The sequence below is a fragment of the Malaclemys terrapin genome, chromosome 13 (genome assembly GCF_027887155.1).
Source record: "Malaclemys terrapin pileata isolate rMalTer1 chromosome 13, rMalTer1.hap1, whole genome shotgun sequence".
NCBI classification, from domain to species: Eukaryota; Metazoa; Chordata; order Testudines; family Emydidae; genus Malaclemys; species Malaclemys terrapin.
The window spans coordinates 39,676,618-39,699,536 of record NC_071517.1 but is presented as its reverse complement, the minus strand read 5'-3'; the positions used below and the strand labels follow the sequence as shown (position 1 = coordinate 39,699,536).

General features: G+C 49.8%; 1 protein-coding gene across 1 annotated transcript in view; it reads right to left on the bottom strand.

Moving 5' to 3' along the window:
• Positions 1–24: 24 nt before the first annotated feature.
• The window catches only part of LOC128847479 (zinc finger protein 850-like), a 36,584-nt gene continuing 13,689 nt past the window's right edge, over positions 25–22,919 (bottom strand). Inside the window, exon 4 of the mRNA XM_054046930.1 lies at positions 25–2,037. Within this exon, the coding sequence (XP_053902905.1) occupies positions 589–2,037 (1,449 nt within the window). The 3' untranslated portion in view covers positions 25–588. The remainder of the gene's footprint in view (positions 2,038–22,919) is intronic.

The window sequence follows — 22,919 nt, the reverse complement described above, 5'->3', positions numbered from 1 at the left end:
TTATGCTCTAATAAATTTGTTAGTCTCTAAGGTGCCACAAGTACTCCTGTTCTTCTTTTTTTGGCAAATTTAAAGGGGATCCTGCAGCAAAAAAACTTCAGGACCAGACTCCAAAGAGAAACTGCTGAACTTCAGTTAATTTGCAAATGACATTAATGAGTTCAGGATTAAACAAAGACTGTGAATGGCTAGGCAACTACAAAAGCAGTTTCTCCTCCCTTGGTGTTCACACCTCAACTGCTAGAAGATGGCCTCATCCTCCCTGATTGAACTAACCTCGTTATCTCTAGACTGATTCTTGCCTGCATATTTCTACCTGCCTCTGGAAATTTCCACCACATGCATCTGACAAAGTGGGTATTCACCCACAAAAGCTTATGCTCCAATACTTCTGTTAGTCTATAAGTTGCCACAGATTCTTCGTTGCTTTTTATAGACTACTACAGTTACCATCTTCTTCCAGGTCTTTAACATAAGTTTACATTTCAAAGCTCAAGCTTATATAACATGGACACACTTTTTAACATATCTCTGAATGTTGAACTGGGTCTATTACATGCAAGTTGCTTAACCCTTTCTCTCCCAGTGTCACAGAAGTTTAGCTCCTGTGTGGATTGCTTGATGTTTAATAAGGTGTGACCTCTGTATGAAACTTTTCCCACAGTCCAAGCACTTGTGGGGTCTCTCTCCTGTGTGGATTGCCTGATGTTTAACAAGGTCTGACCTCCGTATGAAATTTTTTCCACAGTTCAAACACTTATGTGGTCTTTCTCCTGTGTGGATTGCCTGATGTTTAACAAGGTGTGACCTCCGTATGAAATTTTTTCCACAGTCTAAGCACTTGTGGGGTCTCTCTCCTGTGTGGATTGCCTGATGTTTAACAAGGTCTGACCTCCATATGAAATTTTTTCCACAGTTCAAACAATTATGTGGTCTCTCTCCTGTGTGGATTGCTTGATGTTTAACAAGGTTTGACCTCTGTATGAAACTTTTCCCACAGTCCAAGCACTTGTGGGATCTCTCTCCTGTGTGGATTGCCTGATGTTTGACAAGGTGTGACCGCCGCATGAAATTTTTTCCACACACTAAGCACTTGTGGGGTCTCTCTCCTGTGTGGATTGCCTGATGTTTAATACGGGCTGAACTGGTTCTGAAAGTTTTCCCATAGTTCAAACACTTATGTGGTCTCTCTCCTGTGTGGATTGCTTGATGTTTAACAAGATTTGACCTCTGTATGAAACTTTTCCCACAGTCCAAGCACTTGTGGGGTCTTTCTCCTGTGTGGATTGCTTTATGTTTAATAAGGTTTGACCTCTGTATGAAACTTTTCCCACAGTCCATGCACTTATGGGGTCTCTCTCCTGTGTGGATTGCCTGATGTCTAATAAGGTCTGACCTCTGTATGAAACTTTTCCCACAATCCAAGCACTTGTGGGGTCTCTCTCCTGTGTGGATTGCCTGATGTTTAGAAAGGGCTGATCTGTTCCTGAAACTTTTCCCACAGTCTAAGCACTTATGTGGTCTCTCTCCTGTGTGGATTGCCTGATGTTTAATAAGGTGTGACCTCTGTTTGAAACTTTTCCCACATTCCAAGCACTTGTGGGGTCTCTCTCCTGTGTGGATTGCCTGATGTTTAACAAGGTGTGACCTCCGTATGAAATTTTTTCCACAGTTCAAACACTTATGTGGTCTCTCTCCTGTGTGGATTGCTTGATGTTTAACAAGGTATGACCTCTGTATGAAACTCTTCCCACAGTCCAAGCACTTGTGGGGTCTCTCTCCTGTGTGGATTGCTTTATGTTTAATAAGGTTTGACCTCTGTATGAAACTTTTCCCACAGTCCAAGCACTTATGTGGTCTCTCTCCTGTGTGGATAGCCTGATGTTTAGTAAGGTCTGACCTCTGTATGAAACTTTTCCCACAGTCCAAGCACTTGTGGGGTCTCTCTCCTTTATGGAATGCCTGATGTTTAACAAGGTGTGACCTCCGTATGAAACTTTTTCCACAGTCTAAGCACTTATGGGGTCTCTCTCCTGTCTGGATTCTCTGATGTGTAATTAATGCTGACTTCCAATTCAAACAGTTTCCACACTCGAGGCATTGATAGGTTTTCTCTCCCATGTGGCTTTTCCCATGGTTATTAAGATCTGAGCAGTTATTGAAGCTTTCCCCATGGGCCAAGCATTGAAGGGGTTTCCCTCCAGTATGGATTGTCTGATGTGTCACAAGCGGCGATCTGAAAATGTACCCTTTTCCACATTCGAGGCACTGATAGGGTTTCTCTTCCTTAGGATTGGTCTGCTGGGCTGTGGGATCCTTGTCTCCTCCCCCACATATAATAGATTCATCCACTTTCTTCCTTGAGTGGTTTTTCAGTCGCCTCTCTGACTTGTGCCAATTTCCCCAGGCTTCTCCCTCTTCCAAGCATTGGGATAAACTCCCATCAGCTCTTCCCACAAAGGTCCCCTGTGGTTCCATTTGCCCAGGAACTTCCTCATGATGATTCCCATCCTTCTTCTCATCCACTGTCTCATCACCTGCTGGGAGATAGAGACAATCCAGACAGGTGTAGGACTGATAAATGAAATTGTTTTTAATTGTTCACTTTATTAATGTAACTTTATAAATAAAGTTTTATGAGTGAAACAATTTTCATTCATAAAACTGGTTACCCCAATAACTGGCTAATTAACAGTTCAGATACTTGTTAAGAGCCATAGCAGTTCAGTCAGCTGCCTTTGTAAATTTTACTATTAATCCAATTCCTGCTTAAATCACTGAGACTTGCACTGTTTCAGTATTGTAACTTCTGTTCACCATTTGTTATACTTGTCTATATTGTAACTTCTGTTCACTGTTTGCCATATTGTAATTCAAACCCCATTTTAAAAAGCTTACTTCATTTCGTAAGGGCTTGCTGCACCTTCATTTTTGCAAACCCTGCTGTAATCTTATTAGTTTAGTTTAGATGTGTGAATGAGGTATGTATGGATGATGGAATCAACCTCCAGCCCCAGCCTGTCCTGATTAAATAGAGTTCAAACACCAATGGCTGAAGATGCAGATAAGAGCCCTAACAAAGTAAGAAAAATCCACCCTAAAAAGAAAAGGTACAATAGAAGGAAGATCAAAGCCAGGTCCCAGGCTGAAAGTCATGTCTGCAATTGACGGGTGATCAATCACCAAACCCAGAGGCAGCGTGACTCAACAAGACCTATAGACTCTGGATTCAAACTAAAGCCTACAAAAAGGATGGGTGAGATGGAAAACTTTGAAGGAGGGTAACATTCTGCTGCCAACATGGAAGGGTATCGGTGCATGCCCAACAGAGACCCAGCTCGTCCTTGTGCCCGGCTTTCCTGGCCAGTTAGCCGCCACAAGCTACGAACCCAAGCTGCAAACTCAAGCCACAGACTCAAGCAGGACTGGTAACTATGCAGCAGCTGCAGAACATCTGATAAATGTGTGTGTGTAAATGTGTGTGTGTATGTGTGTGTGTGTATAGGTATTAGGTATAATGTGTGTGTATAAGAATTAAAATATTAGTTATCGGTCATAAATCAAATTGTTATCATAATAAATGTGGCATCTTTGTCTTAACCCCTAAAACGATCCTGTATAAGTTTGTGGGACAACAGAGGAGTCACTGTGCTGGGGAGAAAGAGGAATAGCACCAAGGGAAAACCCAACACGCTAACATTGTGAAGACTGAGCAACTGGATTTTGCCTCCAGATCCCACCCAAACACTCCCAGGGATGGAAAGTTGGGAAGGAAACTCCTGCAGCTAACAGGACAGGTGGAAAGCCGTGAATGGTATCTGTTGACTACAGCCCTGGCTGAGGTGAGGAAGAACTAAGGGCTCTTACTCACAGCATATTTTTGGAATTCTCAACTTTTTCCTTCATTCACCAGATGGTTTCTGTTTCAGTCCTCACCTGTGCGACTGCCTCTCAGGATCTCTCTTTCCTCACAGACCTGGAGATCTGGGACCCACAGTTCTTCCCCTCGTTCCAGGTGGGAGATCAGTTCAGGTTTGGGAATGGGAAATCCTGCACAGGGAGTGAAAAGAGACAAGGTCAGGGCGCATGGAGGATTGGAAGAGTGTCTGTCACAAAGGGCATTCTGTGAGTGGTACCTCTCCCCATGACCTGCTGGGGGAACATGGAATCCAACAGGATGGGAACATGATCACTGAGCCCTCTTGGGAGAAGCAGACGTCTGGGGAGGTGGGGGGAATTGCTATGCCCTCACAAGGAATTCCCAGGATCTATGTGCTGTTGGGCCTTGCTGATGCGCACACAGCTCTGGAGTTAGACCATTTCCTATTTCTAAATCTGCAGAGTCCAGAGTCTTCCCCACGGCTGGAGCTATTCCCAAGAAGGGAAATGAAGAGGGATTTTGGGCGTCAGTAAGAAACAATACAGACAGGACAATGAATGACTTCTGCCCCCCCCAAAATGCTGGAGGGGTGGGCATGGTTTCGCATGTCCATTAGGTTTTGACACCTGTGTCCCAATGAAAGTCTCTCTCATGTGGCAGCTGCACATTATGGAACCCATTCCCCTCCAATCTAACTGACCAGGGGAGAACCTGACCAGAGTCAGAAATGAAGACCTCATGGCTTCTAATAACAGAGGGGACAGGAATCCCTTACCCAGCGAGGTCACCATCTCATAGTTCTCCTGCATGACGTCCCTGTAGAGGGCTCTCTGACTGGGGTCCAGCAGAGCTCCCTGCCCCTGGGTGAAATACACAGCCACCTCCTCGAAGGTCACCGGCAACTGAAACAACAAGAGACCCCCACTCAGCCCCTGCTGCCACAGCCACAAACCCACTAGTCACAGGAGAGGAAGAAAGAAAAAAACTTCTTAGAAGCTCTGGGAGGACCCTAGTAACAGAATCCCACCCCCACCCTGCTCAGAGCACCAGGAGTCTTCATGAGGCGGGGAGAAGGTGAGACTTCCTTGTCCCCCCAAAAGCAGATGGAGCAGGGCAGGGTCCTCTCATTTACCAATTACCGCACACTTGCCAGCCACAGGCGGATACAGAGAGCAGAGCACTGAGCCAGGGAAGGGACAGGAATCCCAAAAGCTTTCCTTCGTATTTCACAGCAGCCTCTGGCCACTGGGTTCAGGCTCCAGCACTGGGAGTCTGGAAAATGTTCCCAGCACTGCCCAGGAGGGTTATGACCTCTTTGACAAATGGTGGTATGCCCCCTCCTACTCAGAAAATCAGCAGGTTTATCACACCCTGTCTCCTCCCTGCCTCTCCCTCCCCCTGTCCAACAGCTCCCTGAAAATCCCCTACCTGAGCTGACTCCATCACAGCCATTTCCCTTCCCTGTCTCCTGGAAGACGGGACGATCTTGAGTGAAATCTGGATGTGATTCCTCAGCCTGTCAGGGTGATTGGGAAGGTTTCAGAAGGAGCTTGAGTGCATGTCACAGCCCGATTCCCCCCAGGCTCTCTCCCTGCAGACAGACGCTGTGGACTCTGCCACACTGGAAAGAAACCCAGTTAGTTCATTAACACCCAGGCCAGGGCCCTCCCAGCGTAACTAAACCCCACGGGGCACTTTTAAACACTCCCCATAAGAGGGTCTCTGAGCCCAATGCTGGAAAAAGAGCAGAACCAAAGGAGCCACCTTGGGGGATTGCCCCTGACATTGTCGTGTCACCCCTCTAACTCTCCCCTTCCCCCCAAGTAGTGCAGTGTTCAGCCGAGTCAGGAACTGGCTTTTCCTCTCTCAGCTCCTCCCCTTGTTCCCAGGGGGATGCAGGGAATGGATCCGGGCAGGTCTGGGATCTGGGAGCCTCCCTCCCCTTTGTTGTTCCTGGTTTCCCCTTCCAGTCTCTCCTCTCTCCCTTTTTATCTTTTTCCCTTAGGAGAACCGGCGACTGCACCATTGTCCTGGGCCTTTGCTCTCATTAGGCAGCTCAGTCACTGCCACTGCTAACAGGGGTTTGAACCTGGCTGTGTCCATGGGGGCAGGAGCTCTGGGACTCGCAGACACACAGGGAAACCCCTCCCCATGTAGGCCAAACTCACCAGCCAGTCCCTGAAATGGGCCCTTTGTGCAGTCACTTTCCTGCCCAGTCCCAGCCCTTTACCCCCAGGTCTCTCCATCACCTGCAGGCTGCGGCTCAGGGGATGCTGTGAGCAGAACCCGGGGCTGCCCCAGGGGCTGGTTCCAGCCACCGCAGCAAATCCCCACCTGGGCTGGGCACAGAGGGGATTTAACAAAGGTCTCTCCTCTGCTTCTAGGTTTGGGCTCCCAAGTCAAAATACAGGAGGCAGCAGCTTCGGACCCAGGGAGCTCAACTCCAGAACTCTAATATCCTGAGCAGAGAGAGACACACACCTACCGCCTCCTCTCCCTTAGCAATAACCAGAGCCCTCTGGTGGCAACACCCGATTAACGAGTTGCCCTGGACTCTGCCCCTAGCCCCCAGGGACTGGCAGTGTTACCTAACCAGGGCACAGTATCCATCCTGTCTGACTAATCAAGGACCCCCCCCCAGCCTCTGCTTGAACCAAGTCAGAAGAAAGACAGATAAGAAAGCAATGAAAAGGACATGGGAGACGAACCTAAACCCATCCAGACAAGGGTGACAGGATTAAGGCAACTCCCCTAGCCTCATTTGCATAGAAGATGGGACAGGGCGGCACCTCCACTAGCATACAGACTGGAGACCAGAGATTCCAAGGCAAGAACTGCACTGAACTCTGGGACCAGAAAAACAGGGAAGCAATGCAGCATGGGGGAATCTCTGCTCCAGTTGTTAATGAATCCAAGCCTGCAAATTCTCAATTACTGAGAGACAATTTACACACATTGATATATTTGCTTTCGACAAACAACTCTCTGTATAACTTTTCATGAGTGATGTAACCAGTGTTTGGATTCTAATATTTAAACAGTTTGGTTAAATTTATTCCCCTAAATTTTAGTTATTGCCAATTATGTACTTCATGTATCTTTGACTTTTAAAATGAACTTTGTATGTGTGGATAATCTAAGCACTATACCCAGATGTACACACACTCTATTCTTAACCTGTGTGTTATGTAATTTTTTTTAACATTAGCTTTAATAAATCCTTTATTGGTATCCAAAATACTGACGCTGCCTAATTGCATTGTGAGCTCCCTGGAAGGAACACCACCCATAACCAGGAATGGTCAGTTCCTATTGTCTAGCTTGAACAAAACAACTTTGGTATACGCCCTTGAGCCATCAGTTTACACATAAACAAATCTAATGATCTCCCTTGAACCATTGTTGTTTCCCTACAAAACCCCCTACCCACGCTCAAGTAAGTGCTCTGATGCCTGGATCCAAAATTTGCATCAGTTCCATTGGGACTTCATCTTCTCCTGACTGATCGTGCTGGGGGCTCTGCCTGTCTCCAGGACTCCAGACCCTCAGCTAACACCATCACCTGGGATCCCCGATCGATGCAAGCATCATGGAGTGGTGAGAACCCATCTCTCTCTCTCTCGGTATAGCCTTCTTACCATGACTTGTGTGATCAGTTATAGTTTTCTCAACCTGACTTTTATAATCAAATTTAAGTTAGATTTAATATTATAACTGTTTTGTTTGGCTCCCCTATGGTTATTACCTGGAAATAAATAACTTTCATGGTTAAGCTGGTTGCTTCCCTCTCCCCTCCCCCCCCGACTTCCCGTGGGTGTTTTTGGCTACCCCATTTGCTCTGCAACAACGCTCCTCCTCGTACCTAAACTAAAGATCCCTGCAGCACCCAAAAATCCTGTGGGGTTTGCTCATCAAGTGGGTTACTACCAAAACGACTGTAACGTGAAACTGGAGACAGGGACGTGCTGAACCTGGGGCATATGAGGGTGGGAGATTGGAGGTGCTGCTCAACCCAGCCTGCTGATTCCAGGGACACATAAGGGGTCAGCTTGGGAGTGCTGATTAACCAGGTCCTGTCAGACGTGCTCTGTTAATATGTATGTGTGTGTGTGTGTGTGTGTGTGTGTGTGCGCTCATCTGATTCTGGGGCTGGAGGAACCCAGCCCTGGGGAACCTAGGTCCTGCAGGATAGCTCCATACAGTAGAGCACTGTATGAGAACACAAGTGACACAAGCAGTACATTGATAGAAGTAGAGAAACCTCCCCGCCCCAGAAGAGTAACCCTAATAAATGAGTGTACCCCAAAGTAACAGGCAGAGCTGGTAACCGCAGGCAGAGGCTGATCTCATTGGCCCATCCACACTCACCCCCTGCCATACCCAGCAGTAACTCTGGTCTGTCACCAGTGTGGCTGAGATCTGAATCCTGCACATATATCAGACCAGGGCCCTGGGCAGCCCAAAACACTCAGGAGACTGACCCCAAAATCATGAGTGTGTCTTTTTTAATGTTTAAATCAAATAATAAGTCACATCCTCACATTCCATCTAAATTACATTAAACCAATGTAACATCAGGCTGTTAAAAAGGAGACCCTGTCCCAATAGCACCCACTATCACCAGATAAAGAAACAGATCTTAAGATGGTGAAAGAAAACTTAGTTGGACAGCATTCTGTCCGTCAAGAAACCACTTACCAATAGTTGTGGTTGTGAAATCCTCATTTCTTTATTGTTTTGTCTTTATGGTCCCAACTTCTCTACTATTTGGGTGGATGACCTCTGTCTGATTCTTTGATTGTTTCTGTTTGTTACATAATTGATTTTGGTAGGTGTAAATTAATTAAGGGGGTGGGGTATGATTGGTTAGAGAATTTTGGTACAACATGTTAGGATTGGCTAGTAAAATTTTAGTAAAATGATTGGTTAAGGTATAGTTAAGCAGGACTCAAGTTTCACTATACAAACTGTGGTCCAAGAAGGAGACCAGCAGAAAGAACAAAAGAAGAAGAAGAAAAGACCTGGAAGAAGAACTCACCTCTATGACACACCACTCCAGATCCTTCTGGGCCCTACCAATAAACCCATCCCACTGAAATCTCCCTGCCCCTCAGAGCCTCCACATCCCCTGGCCACGGCACTACGGGGGCATCATCCATAAATGTCACTGAGTCAATGGGACAATGAAAGGAGACATCCTGATCCCAGGGAGTGGGGAGAAGGGGCATTTCTATGGAGACCCACGATTGTTCAGAGTCCCCAGTATCAACAGGGATTCTAGGGTGAGGGAGTCCTGGTCCTAGAGAGGCTGCCCAGAACATCAGGAGACACATTTCACGGCGACAGTGATGCTGTGTGTGATTTGCTCTGGTAAGAGATTGGATCAACCAGCAGTTTGGCTATTGCTCGCTGGCTACCAGCCTTGGGCCTGGTCTACAAGATCTGCTCCCTTAACTCGGATCATGGAGGTGTCACTTGCCAGTGCTTTGCCACCAAGTCTCCTATGGTGATTCACAGGGCCAGATTAGCCTGTCACTGGGCTCTAGACAAAACCCCTTTATGTCTGCCCCAGACAGGGTTCTGCTCATGGAGTTGTCCCTGCTAGGCCACTGAGGTTATTTGTCAGGCCCTGTGTCATAACTATAGAGGGAAGGGTAACAGCCCTCCTGTGTACAATACTATAAAATCCCTCCTGGCCAGAGACTCCTAAATCCTTTTACCTGTAAAGGGTTAAGAAGCTCAGGTAACCTGGCTGACAACTGACCCAAAGGACCAATAAGGGGACAAGATACTTTCAAATCTTGGTGGGGGGAAGGCTTTTGTTTGTGCTCTTTGTTTTGGTGGTTGTTCGCTCTTGGGACTAAGAGGGACCAGACATCAATCCAGGCTCTCCAAATCTTTCTGAACAAGTCTCTCATATTTCAAACTTGTAAGTAAACAGCCAGGCAAGGCGTGTTAGTTTTTATCTGTTTTCTCAACTTGTAAATGTACCTTTTTGCTAGAGTGTTTATCTCTGTTTGCTGTAACTTTGAACCTAAGGCTAGAGGTCCTCTGGGCTCTTTAAGTTTGATTACCCTGTAAAGTTATTTCCATCCTGATTTTACAGAGATGATTTTTACCTTTTTCTTTAATTAAAAGCCTTCTTTTTAAGAACCTGATTGATTTTCCTTGGAGTTGGTGGGAGAAGGGAGGGGGATGGTTAATTTCTCCTTGTTTTTAGATCCAAGGGGGTTGGATCTTGATCCACCAGGAGTTGGTGGGAGAAAGGAGGAGGATGGTTAATTTCTCCTTGTTTTAAGATCCAAGGGGGTTGGATCTTGATCCACCAGGGAATTGGTGAAGGGTCTCTCAAGGCTACCCAGGGAAGGGAATTAGCACTTTGGGAGTGGTGGCAGCGGACCAGATCTAAGCTGGTAGTTAAGCTTAGAAGTTTTCATGCAGGCCCCCACATTTGTACCCTAAAGTTCAGAGTGGGGATGCAGCCTTGACACCCTGTTAACATATCACTGAGCTGTAGGCAAAACCTCTTATGTCTGCCCCATCTTCGGGGTTTCCTGCTGGCGTTACAGCACAAACAGCTGCCAGCACAATTTCCTAGTGGTAGCTATTACTGATATCTAGGTCCAGATGCCCCGGAGAAGGCAGCAGGGCGCATACTCAGAGGCAGACACTAATGTCCCTCAGGGAACTTTTACTCTGAAAATATAGCTGCTGCTGAGTTTTGGCACCTGGGGTTTCGTCATGAGTTTTGTATCTCTCAGTGGAGCCTAAACTGGGATTTAGGCTCCAAATCCCAGATATATGTGTTTAGCCTGGGGTTTGGATGCCTGTGTGCCTTTGTGAATCTAGCCCTGTCTCTGTAATGTGGCCATGTGTAGCAGAAGCACCTGGGTTCATCAGATGTGAAGAACGTCAGGGTCTCCTTCCTTTCAAAACAGTTCTCAGCGTTGTCAGCAAACCTTTCCCACACAGCAGCCAGAAGCATGCTCTTGTGCCGAGCAGCCCACAGATATCCCAGGGTGTGACAAAGTGGGAATTTTCTTAATGTTTTCTCGGAATACTGTGTGTGCCTCAGTTTCCCCAATGTGTTACTCAAGTGTTGAGGTGGTGGGGCAAGGGTGTGTAATCATTGTGAAGACCCCTAGAGGGCAGGGGTGACTGCAGACTGGATGCCTGGGCACAGAAAATGGCTGAACACTCTGTATCCTGGCAAGTGATGGCCAGAGTCCATCCTCGGCAAGGAGCCAGGCAAAGGTGTTGTAGAACAAAGAGAGAGGGGGAGGCCAGGTGACCTGTTTGCCCAGGAAAGAGACAAATCACGGAGTAGGGCAGCTGGGCGTGATTGAGGCTGGGTGGCTGGAAGCGGGTCAGTTTCCTGGTTTGGGACTCAGCGGGGAGAGCCCAGGGCTCCGGACTCTGGATCTCCCCCAAGATAGACTTTGCTGAAGGCTGCTGATTTCTGTGCTACAAGCTCTGTTCTATGCTGTGTTCCCAACGATTAACAAACCCGTCTGTTTTCCAAGCTGGCTGAGAGTCACTGCTGACTGTGGAGCTGGGGTGTATGGCCCTTTAAGGGGCACGGTGTCAGGCTTCCCTAAGTGTTCCAGTTAGATGGACTCCCTGCGGGGAGCTCACGGTGTGAACAGGGGTGCTGCACGCTCGAATGTCAGACCCAGGAGGTGCTGAAGCTGAGGAGGCTTCTTGCCCTGCTGAGAGTGTGCCCGAGGGGAGGTGCACTGCGCTAGAGTCCGGCCTGGCTTCATTCAGAGCAGTCCCAGAGCACCAAGACTGGGACTCTGTGAAACCGGGCTGACAAACACAGATCTCCCGTCCAAGCTCTGACTGCCTCAGCTATCAGGTGAGTAAAGAAGGAGCCACCTGCCAGGTGGCTTGTCTCCAATGAAACCATCCTATACAGCTTTGGTAACAAATACAGAGCATGTCTAGTAACTGCCCCACCCTATTCCTGGATGCTTTTGAGCCAGGAGATCAGCCTTGCATTTTGCACATATGCTGAGACACAACATCACAATGTTTTATGTGAGCTGAAAATACTTTTACTATGCCTGTCAGGGTGTGTCCTCACACCTTTGTGACTATCAAAGTCAGAGACTCACCGATATGACCATCCAAATGTAAGACGGGGGTAACAGACAAGTTACATTTTCCTGACAGTTCTAGTTAGTAAGAGATAAAGTTTAGCTAACATTTAGCGAGCAGGGAGAGCCTGAGTTCAAAGAAGAGTCTTTACAGTTTAAAGGATGAAAAATGTAGATCAGTTCATTCTCATGGGACAAGAGTGCTCCCACTTTGTCTATGTTGCTTATAAAGGGAATCACTATACAGCAGGATTTACCATGAAACTATCTTGCCTTCATTCTGCTGCTCATCAATGATGTCCTGACTAGTGCAGGAGACAGAGAACAAGTGAGATCACCTTAAATTTCAATCTTAACCTATTTATTGACATTTTGTCAGGCCAAAACTGAGACCTTTGAACAATCATAATGGTGTTTCTATCCAGGACAACACTCAGGGAAGGGGAGATGAGTGCCTCACTACTTCAATCCTTCTCTTTGGACTTCAAAAAGCTAATGTGGGTTACACCTGGACTATACAAAACTTTAAAATTTTTCAGGAAGAGATCAAAGGCCTGATAATTAATAGTATTGGGGCGGAGGTCTCCTGAAGTTGTCTGTGGTTGCCCTGACTGCCACTGTCAAAATTAAGGCCACCTGACTTCTGAATGAGAGCGTCCAGACAGGGGTTTAAAGCGCTTGAACTAAGGGCTTGTCTACACTACTGGCCGGATCGACAGCCAGCAATCGATCCAGTGGGGATCGATTTATCGTGTCTAGTGTAGACGTGATAAATCGACTCCGGTACTCCACCTCAACGAGACGCGCAAGGGGAATCGACGGCAGAGCGTCTCCCGTCAACACACCACAGTGAAGACACCACAGAAAGTAGATTTAAGTACATCGACTACAGCTACATTATTCACGTCACTGAAGTTGCGTAACTTAGATCGATCCCCCCGTAGTGTAGACCAGCTCTTAGGTGCATTAACTTCACACCTTTAGTGTCAGACCCTACAGACAAGCCCTCAATGAGTAAAGGGACGGAAATAAGAGAAATTGTGTGGGGGAGGGGGGGAAGTGGAATCCCCTGCTAGTTCCTTTAGTTTCAAATGCTTCAACCGGTTTTCCATGATGCCCCCACAAATTGGTGCAGACATTCAAATGCAACACCTGGCAAAAGAGCAGCAGTAACAGGCACACAATCAGTATCAGAGTTTTCAGCCCATGAACAATAATGGGTCATTTAACATCCAAGTCAGCAGTATAGTCTGTGTTTATAAGACAATGGGTGTTTATACCAGGGGGTAACTAATCTGCATTAGCTATCCCAGTGTGAAAACATAAAAAAGGCAAAGCACTTTAGTTTCATCAAAAGGTAAACTAGATGAGGTCAGCACTGCATCCTCCTGCCTGACCAATGCAAAGGAGAAACAGAACAGTTCATTTTAAAAAATGACTTTGGCCGCACAAATCAGTACATTTGTCATAATGAAGAACATCCCTGAAATGTATCAGAACAAAAAACGTAGCACCCATAAAAGGCTGTGAACTTTAAATAGGCCATTAGAAGTATAACCAATGCAGTAGAAAAATCAACATTGATGTATGCAATAAATGAAGTCCCAGAAGAGTAAGATGTGCACTTCTATGTGTGCAGGATGGGGGGTTACTCACACAAATAAGGTTTTAAAATCAATTTTCAGTTACAAGTGGTGGTGGGGATATCACGTGTTCCCGGAAGTGCACAATGACATCGAATGTTACAGGATTGTACAGCCATTCTAGATATATGGATCCTTTGGAAGGGGTAGCTGTAAAAGCATGAAGTTAGTACGCCCCAAAGACTCAGACACAACAAGGTAATAAAAGAAAAACAAAATTTCTTGATTTCTGTATTTAAATTCTAGACTTTTGGGTGCATAACTCATGGGGTTTGAATTCTTGGGGCTGTCAATCGATCTTGGGGTTGTATACCTGTGCTTAGTAAATAATACCATAGAAATTTCCTTTTGATAACCATTTTATACGAGACACTCTAAGGCCCCTAGGGACAGATTTTTAAAAGGATTTTGGCCACTAGTGGCATATTACAAATTATCCAGGTGCCTTCAACCTTGAAACTTCTGGCCGTTAGTGAGTATTTGGGAACCAAGTTCTACACACAAATGGGACATGGGATAAAGCACTAGTGTGCTGGACACAGAGACAAAGTAATTGGCTAAGGCAAGCCCCATTGGTGCATCAAAGCAAACTGAAGGAGTTTTGAGACCAGCCCATGAAATCAGTCAGCACTGAACTCAAATTACAATAGTGCAATAGAAATAGGAAATGTTACAGTGTCACCCTGAGATGTGATTGCCAAGCTACTAGCAACTGTTCATATTTCCCATGATTATTTGCTACTAAGAATATGATTTCCATGGCACAATGATGTCCCTCTGCACAATGTTAATGAAGTTTAGGATGAAGAGCTCAGAGTAATATAAATAATATTTTTAAAAAGGAACTAATTTAAAGGCGTGAAACTGCACAGACTGGATTCCCAGGGGAGTCAAACGCAGGGGACCAGGCACCCTGGCTAAGACACATTTATGAAGCGCTGGGCGGCTTTACACAGACATAGAAACTGTGAACTGGATTCTTTTAAACACTAAAAGTAAGTAAGTGTGACAATGATAGTTGTTGGGTTGGGGGGGGGGGGGGGGCGTCTGTAAATATTTCGCTGGATCGAGTCTCTTTTAGCAGCTCAGTAGCATCTTATACAGGAGAGGGGCCCTGTCCGGGCTCTGCGATGCACTGGGCCTTTAAGGACACGGCCCTGGGAAATGGGAGCTGAAATCCGGCCAAAGAGGGGAAGAAAAGCCCCTCTGCCCCACCCCCCTTATTTTTGCAACCACTGCAGCGGGCTCACCCCATCTGGGGGTCTTCTACCCCCTGCACTCCGGATCCCACCCCCCTCAGTCCCCCCACGTGTGGCTGTCCCAGTCCCAGCACGGCCCGGCCGGGCTCCCCCGCCCCGCACACACCGGGAATTGGCGGCAGCTTTCCCGGGCCCCGGGCAGGGAATCGCAGCCAGCTCCGCTGGGAGCAGCCTGGGGCCAAACCTCCCCCTGCAGCCCGGGGGTGACGGGGGGGGGGGCGGGTCTCTCTTACCTTCCCTCCGAGCGGGGCCCCCTGGGGCAGGGGCCGGGCCGGGAAGGGGCCTGGCCGGGCTGGGGGCTCTGCCCTGGGAGAGGCTCCTGGGGAGCAGCGGGAAGGGCCCTGCTGGAGATTCCCCTCTCCCGGCTGCAGCCCGGGCTCCGGGCTCCCAGCACCAGCCGCCGGGGCTCGGGGATCTCGCCGGGAGCCTGGAGCCAGAGTCACCGCAGCGGCTGCGAGTCACTTCCTGCTGCCGGGCCTGAGCCCAGCGATCGCTCCCCCCAGAGCCGCCTCCCAGCTGCTCCTGGGTCCTAGCGATCAACCCACCGCGCTGCAGCATCTCTGTGTCCGGCTTGTGTTAGACTCATAGACTTTAAGGTCAGAAGGGACCATCACGATCATCTAGCCCAGGGCTTCTCACAACCAAATGTTTGGTGGCTTCAGTATGCGGCCAGGAACTCTTGCTGGTGGCGGCTGAGACACTTTTTCCTAAAATACTTAATTAAGGTAAGCAGAGAAATAGTCCCGCTATTGTGAGGAATTTTCCTGGCTTATACACCCCCCAGGGGGAATTGAATAGCAGAAGGATCTGAGTCCTTATTCCCACTCCCTTCATCCAGATCCTGCCTCATCCTGAGGACTCCCCTTCCACTCTCCTGTGTGGCAGAACCCTTGTAACCCGACAAGGCTGCGCCCAGGATTCCTGAGGGGCTCGACTCCCAATCTTGTTGTGACCACTCAGGACAGGGGTGAGGATGGGCCCATTCTGGGGTGCTCTTTCCCCTCTGGATGCTTCCCTGACCTTTTCTCTGACCATTGCATAGAGTTCAGAACAAATACAATTTGTTAAACAGCAAGTGATTAAAAAAAAAAAAGAGGAAAAAATGGGAACAGTGAAAGGAAAACACGTCACCTCGCTCTGTGGGATGAACCACAAACAGCATCTCTGGAAAGCCAGAGCAGTTCAGTCTGTTCCTAGCATGTCCCAGGCCTCCTGCCCAGGCCCTGGCTGTGCTGCAGGGATGCTGCAGGTCAGACACGTGCACTGATGGTGGCCACACGCCCTCAGGCTCTAGGTGGCAGGACCCTTCTTCCCAGCATGAGTCCTCTCCTGTCGGAGTTATGCTCCCCCTCCAAGTTTGGCCTGCCAGGACCCTTGGCTGGGGGCGTCTCCCTGCACCGGGCCTTCTGCCCAGAGTCCCCCTTGCTCTCCCCAGCTGCTCACAGCTCCCGGCTCTGGACTGCTCCAGCCCCAGCTCCCCTCTGCCTCAGCACTACTGCTGCTCTGCCTCCAGCCCAGCTCCCTGGGCTGCGCCTCTCTGCTTCTGGCTACTGCTGCTCTGCCTCCAGCCCAGCTCAGGCTGCTGCTCTCCCCTTAGCTCTGCCCTTCTCTGGCAGGCAGCTCCAGCTCACACAGAGGACGGGCTCCTGACTCCCTCATTGGCCTGCCTGTCCTGTCTATGAGGCTGACTTAGAGCGTTAACCTCTCCCCATTGGCCCTGGGGACTGTCAGTCTCAGGGCCTTGGTTTCTCATTGGCCCTTCCCCTGGCTTTTGGTACTGGGAGAGGGCCAACCAAAAAACTCCACTAAGTTTCAGTAAGGGGCCAACAGTCCCCTTACCCAGATACACATCAAAATCATTGTAATATATTTATTGCTAGCTAGTAACTCTGCCACTGTGAAAAGTGATATTTGTATGTTTGTTCATATTTTTCACAGAGTCTCAGCTAGCTACATGGGTTCCCAACTTGGTAATTTTTAAAAACCAGACACTCCAGCAGGAGTGCCAGAACCTCCCCTGCCCCATCTCTTTCCCCTGAGATCCCACCCCTGCCCCACCTCTTCCCCCGAAGGTTCCACCCCCATCCACTCCTCTTCCCTCTCCCACCCCCTTGTTCCTTCCCGGGTCAGGAGTAACTTGCCTGTGGAGCCAGGATTAGGAGCTGCAGCTGCCCAATGCAGGTAGAAGGCAGCCCCGACTGAGTAGGGGCTGGTGTGGGTGAAGACCCAGTGCCTCTTTGGCTCTCCCCCTGCAGTAACTGAACTTTGGGTGTCCAGTCAGTAGATCTGAGCAGACACTGTCAGGTCTCCTTTTTCACTAGACTTTCCGGTCGAAAACCGGGCACCTGGCCACCCGAGTAGCACCCAATGTGCACTAAGTGCTGGGAACATGTCGGGGACAACTTCTGCTTTTCGACTGTGGGGGAAGTAACTAGGGGGCAGCTGGGTTAGACTAAGATCTGACCAGCAGGGAGGAATTCCTTCATCTAGATGAAATTACTATAAGGTGGGTGCACAACTGGTTGAAAGACCGTACTCTGAGTAGTTATCAATGGTCTGGTGTCAAACTGGGAGGGGAGCAGTGTGGGGAAGGGGGAGAAGCCCCAGGTGGCTTTCCCCCAATCCCGGCAGGAAATGTGGGGGTGAGAAGCCCCAGGTGGCTTCCCCTGTTCTTTAGGGGGAACAAGGAGTGTGGGGAGGGTAATCCACCCAGAACTTGTGGGGCAGTCAGGCTCCTGGGAGGGAGCTGCCACTGGAGATGACAGACTGGGCTTTCAGCTCCCCACACTGCCTCTCTTAAGTCGATGGAAGCGCTCCTGGGCAGGACACGCCCCAGCGACCCAAAGAGGGTAGTGTGGACATCGGCTACTGTAGTAATTATTGAGGTGGCTGTAAGTCAACCTAATATAGGTCGACTTAGGTTTGCCATGTAGATGCCCCCTTAGAAGCAAAAGGACTTCTCCCACCTAAGAGCTTTCAGCAATCCATACTCACTGGAAAGCCTTCCAGATAGAACCACTCCCCCCTGCTCAATGATGCTCCTATTGTCTTTCAAGAGATCTTGCTGTTGTGAGTAGAGATGGGGGAGGGGAGGTGGCCAGAGCCCTTTTCCCCCCTTTTTATACTCCCACCCTTTATACCAGAAAAGTATTTGCTGGGTCATGGGGTCAGGCAACTTCATGGCATATGTGAGCTCCAAAGTGTCCTTCAGCTCCTGGGTCCTAGCGATAAACCCATCACGCTGCAGCCACCCTGCCCCAGACCCTTCCTCCTGGGTTCCCACCTCCACTGGGCACAGGCAGCTTCTCTCAGCCCTATGTAGACATCCTGCATAGAAGCCAGAGGATCAATGGGAACAGAAAGGAGACATGCAGATCCTGGGGAGAGGGGAGAAGGGGGGTTTCTAGGGAGACTCGGGTTGTTCCAGAGATTCCAGGGGTGATGGGGAGCTGGGGACATTCTGTGTGTGATTCGCTCTGGTAACAGACTGGCACAGGGAGTAGTTCGTCAGAGCTGGTCTCTTGTGTCCACACCAAACTGATGGGCTACCAGCCCTGGGTTGGAGCTACCAGCTTTGCTCCCCTCACTCAGATCATGGGAGCTGTCAGAGCTTTGCCACTGGGTTTTTCTGTTTAGTTGTAGGTCCAAATTAACCCTGGGCTCTAGGCAAACCCCCTCATATCTGACTCCCCTCCGCCCCCAGAATCATCCCTGTCCCTCTCTCAGCTGGTTCCCCTGTGTGGGCGCTGACTGCAGCTCCCTGTTGGGCACCTGGATGTGGGCAGCGAAGCTCCAGCTGGTCTGGTTCAGGAACTGGTGCTCTGCCCACTCAGGTTTGGCCCAGTGCCCCCTCTCTGTTGTAGGAAGAAGAGGGCCTGAATCATAAGCCCATGTATCAGAGGCCTGGTATAAGGCTTGGTCTAAAGTAGTCAGAACTTGGCTGATATAAAGCAATGTTAAATTGAGAGCAAGAGGCAGGCCCTGCTCACAGAATCTGGCAAGAACAGGGCTGATATTACAGAAACCCACATACCTAAGAAGTAGTAGGCAGCGACCATGCATGCAAACACATTCTAGAAAGGTGGTACCAGAACACCTCGATACCAGCACATTCCCCAAAGATAGGAGAAACACACTGATCCATCCTAAAGATAAGGCCAGGATGACAGCATAATGAATAGGGATGTTTTGATGAAACCAACATGTACAAGGCCCCTCATACGTCAGAGGGTGGCACCCTGGTAACGTCAGAAGCAATATGGAACTTGTTAGTATTGGTGTATAAAAATGTATCTCAGAGGAAGTGTCTTTGTCCTGCCTAGGGGCAGTGGAAAGTCCCGCCACTGACTGTGCTGGGTCAGTTGTTACGAGCATACATGCATTAGTGGTCCGGTAGAGTCTGCGAGATACTAGGACCATGCTTCATCGATAATAAGGCTAGGTGCCTTCGTACCTTAATGGATTTTGTGGTCATTAGGGAGTTAGCTTGAGGTCTGCTGTGCCAGCTGCTTGTGCAGAGCTGGGATGGCACGCTAACAGAACATACACACTCAGCCAAACATCTGATAACACAACACTGGTGACTCCGACCACTAATCTGGTAAGTACGCAAGCTGTCCTTTGTAGAAGTTGTGATCTAACATGGCAGAAAACTACATGCTAGGGAACCCCCTTAGCCCCTTCGTAAAAATCCCCAGAGTGTAATAAGGTATGGACATACTGGGCTGCTAGCAAAACAGGTCCATATGGATTTGAAAAATATAATGGGTAAGAAACATGTAATGGAATTTGTAAGCTAGGGCAGAGACTGAAATGTAGACTATTACATATTACATACTATAGCCATGGCTGTTAAATGGTTAAGACAACACGCCACAAAATTGGCGGGGCAAGTAACAGAAACCAAGAAAGAGTTAAGAGAAGCCACAAAGTCCTGGAATGCTCCCTCTCCCCTTGCAGGGCAGCAAGCAGTCCAGAGACAGCAAGCACAGGAACAAAATAAAACATTGGAAACAGCTGTAAAAAACCTACAAAAAAGAGATGTGCCGTCCCCTGTTATAAATATTTGTGGTCAACAGCAGGCTTCAGGTAGCTCCCCTGTGCCTGAAGAATGGGGAGAAAAATGGAAAAAGGTGGCCCTAGCAAAATTAAAAGATGAAATGGTGTCCACTGCATTGCAACCACCACTGTATGATAAAAGCCAGGTTCCGGTAAAACCTAAACCTAGATTGGTGCTTTCCAGAAAGGGACAAGTAAGTGCACAGGAGGGTAAAGTAGCAAACAATACTGTCACTGAATTGGTAAATCAGATGAAGTTAAAAATGGAATGGTTCACAGAGCACATTAGGAGACAGGAACTGCGACTCGGGGCAGGGAAGTAAATAAAAAAGAATTTCAAAGTGAAAAACCAAGATTAAGCTGGTTAACACCTTGTTGCGGAGTATTGGGGGACTCAGGGCCCTGCACCCCTGGCTTCCTGCGATTCACCATGACTCTCAGCCAGCCAGTAAAGCAGAAGGTTTATTTGGATGACAGGAATACAGTCCAAGACAGGTCTTGCAGGCACAGACAACAGGGCCCCCCTCAGTTAGGTCCAGCTTGGGGTCCCAGGGCATGCCAGCCCACCCCCCTTTGGGGGGTCAGAGCCATCTCTGCCCCCCAGCCATCTCTCCAGCCTCCTTCTAGCCTGCTTCCAGCACCCTCCTTTTGCGACCCCTCCCCCAGCCTTTGTTCAGTTTCCCGGGCTAAGGAGTCACCTCACCTTCAACCCCTTCCTGGGTTCTCATGTTACACACTCAGGTATGCGCCCTCGGGCGCCCTCGGGCAAATCCCATCCTGCAATGCAGACTATCCCAGCACACTCCCCTGTCAGCATTCACAGACCACCATGAGAACAGGCCCAGTTCGTCACATCTCTCCCCCCTTCGAGACCGAACTGAGCAGGGTCACTTTAGCCAGTGACCCGGGGAAGTTCGAACCTACCCCCGTTCCCATGGATGCCCCCGCATCCCTCCCATTCCTTGGTGAGAATTACACCAGGCCCCTCCAGTTTCACGCTCCCCCTTAGGTTGGGGTTGCTTGATGGCACTCGCAGTTCGCATGTGGGAAGGTTTATGCGGCCTGCGCCCTTTTCCCACCCCCATACCTCTGGGGCTCCAACTGGGCTGTGGTCTTCTCCCAGCGCTCCAGTCTGGAGGTCTGTGCTTTGGGCTCTCTTGGTTTAGAGCCGCCCTTTTTACCTTGGCCACCCTCCGAAAAGGCTCCTCTATGCTGGGCAAGGGTCCTAAAGCTGTTTTCCCCTTGTCCCAGGCCTTCCTCCCCCTCTGACAGGGGTCACAGGATCCGCAGTACTGTCGGACAGTAACAAAGACCCCAGGCCAGTAAAAGCTCCGTAGCAGCCTCTGCTGGGTACGCCAGGTTCCCTGGTGCCCTGAGAGGGGAATGTCATGGGCCCGGCACAGCAGCTGGCGGCGATACTTCTGGGGTACCACCAGCTGCCTCCTGATCCCCCCTGACTCCATTTTCCCTGGGGGAGCCCATTCTCGGTACAGGAACCCCTTCTCCCACAGGAACCTTTTCCGGCCACCTCGTCCCATGGTCTGTACCGCATTGAGGTCGGCCAGGTCCCTTATCTTCCGCAAGGAGGGATCTCTCTGCAACTCGGCCTGGAACTCAGCAGCTGGGACGGGGATGGCCACCTGCTCTTTCTCGCCCACTGGGTCCGAAGCTGCAGCCTCCCTGAGCCGCGTCCCTGGGCGTTCCCTCCCCACCAGGTTAGAGTCCCGCGCCTCAGGCAAGGCACCCCCCCCAAGGCCAGGGCGCAGTGCCCCTCGCCGGCTCTGACCGCGGGTCACAACTAAGGCGGTCTGGGGGCTGCTGGGCCAGTCCTCTAGGTCCCCCCCCATCAACACCTCAGTGGGCAAATGGTGGTGCACTCCCACGTCCTTGGGGCCCTCCTTGGCCCCCCATTTCAGGTGTACCCTCGCTACGGGAACCTTGAATGGGGTCCCGCCCACCCCGGTCAGGGTCAGGAAGGTGTTGGGCACCACCCGATCTGGGGCCACCACCTCGGGCCGGGCCAGTGTCACCTCTGCGCCCGTGTCCCAGTAACCATAAACTTCCTTCCCATCCACCTCCAGGGGAACAAGGCACTCGCTCCGCAGGGACAGCCCCGCGCCAACCCTGTAAACGGAGAACTTTGAATCCGGAGCATCTGGCCCTCCAGAGAAGCTGGCCTGGGGCTCTCCTCCCTCCTTAGCAGGTGGTACTCTGCCAGCCCCCCTTCCCTGGGAATGCTGCCTCTCGCCGGGCTGGGTCTCTACCCAGTCAACCCTCTGTGGGTTCGGCCTGCTCAGTCTGTCCCTGAGCCTGGGGCACTGGGCCCGTATGTGGCCCTTTTGGCCACAGTGGTAGCAGCCCATGTCCCATGGGTCCCCTTGAGTGGGTCGGATGGTCCTGATGCCGGATGTTCCCCTCTGATGGGGTTTTTCTGTATTTTCCCACGGGGAGGTCCCATGGTGACTCTCTCTCTGCGTTGTGGTGGGATTGCTCCTTTGGGACTCCTCCCTGCCACCCCCTGACCGGCTCTTTACAAACTCATCAGCCAGCTGCCCGGCGTGTCGCGGGTTCTCTGGCTTTCTGTCCACCAACCACAGCCTCAGGTCGGATGGGCACCGCTCATACAGTTGCTCCAGTACCAGCAGTTTAATTAGGTCCTCCTTCGTCTGGGCCCCACCAGCCCACTTGCTGGCGTATCTCTCCATGCGGGCGGCTAGTTGCAGATATGAGATCTCAGGGGTTTTATCTTGACTCCGGAACCTTTCCCGGTACATCTCAGGAGTCAGCCCAAACTCTCGTAGCAGGGCCTTTTTGAATAGTTCGTAGTCCCCTTTCTCTGCCTCTCCCAGTTGGCGGTACAATGCCACGGATTTGGGGTCCAGTAAGGGGGTAAGGACCCGGAGTCTGTCCGCGGGATCCACCCGGTGCAGCTCGCAGGCTGTCTCAAAGGCCTCCAGGAAGTCATCCATGTCCTCCCCCT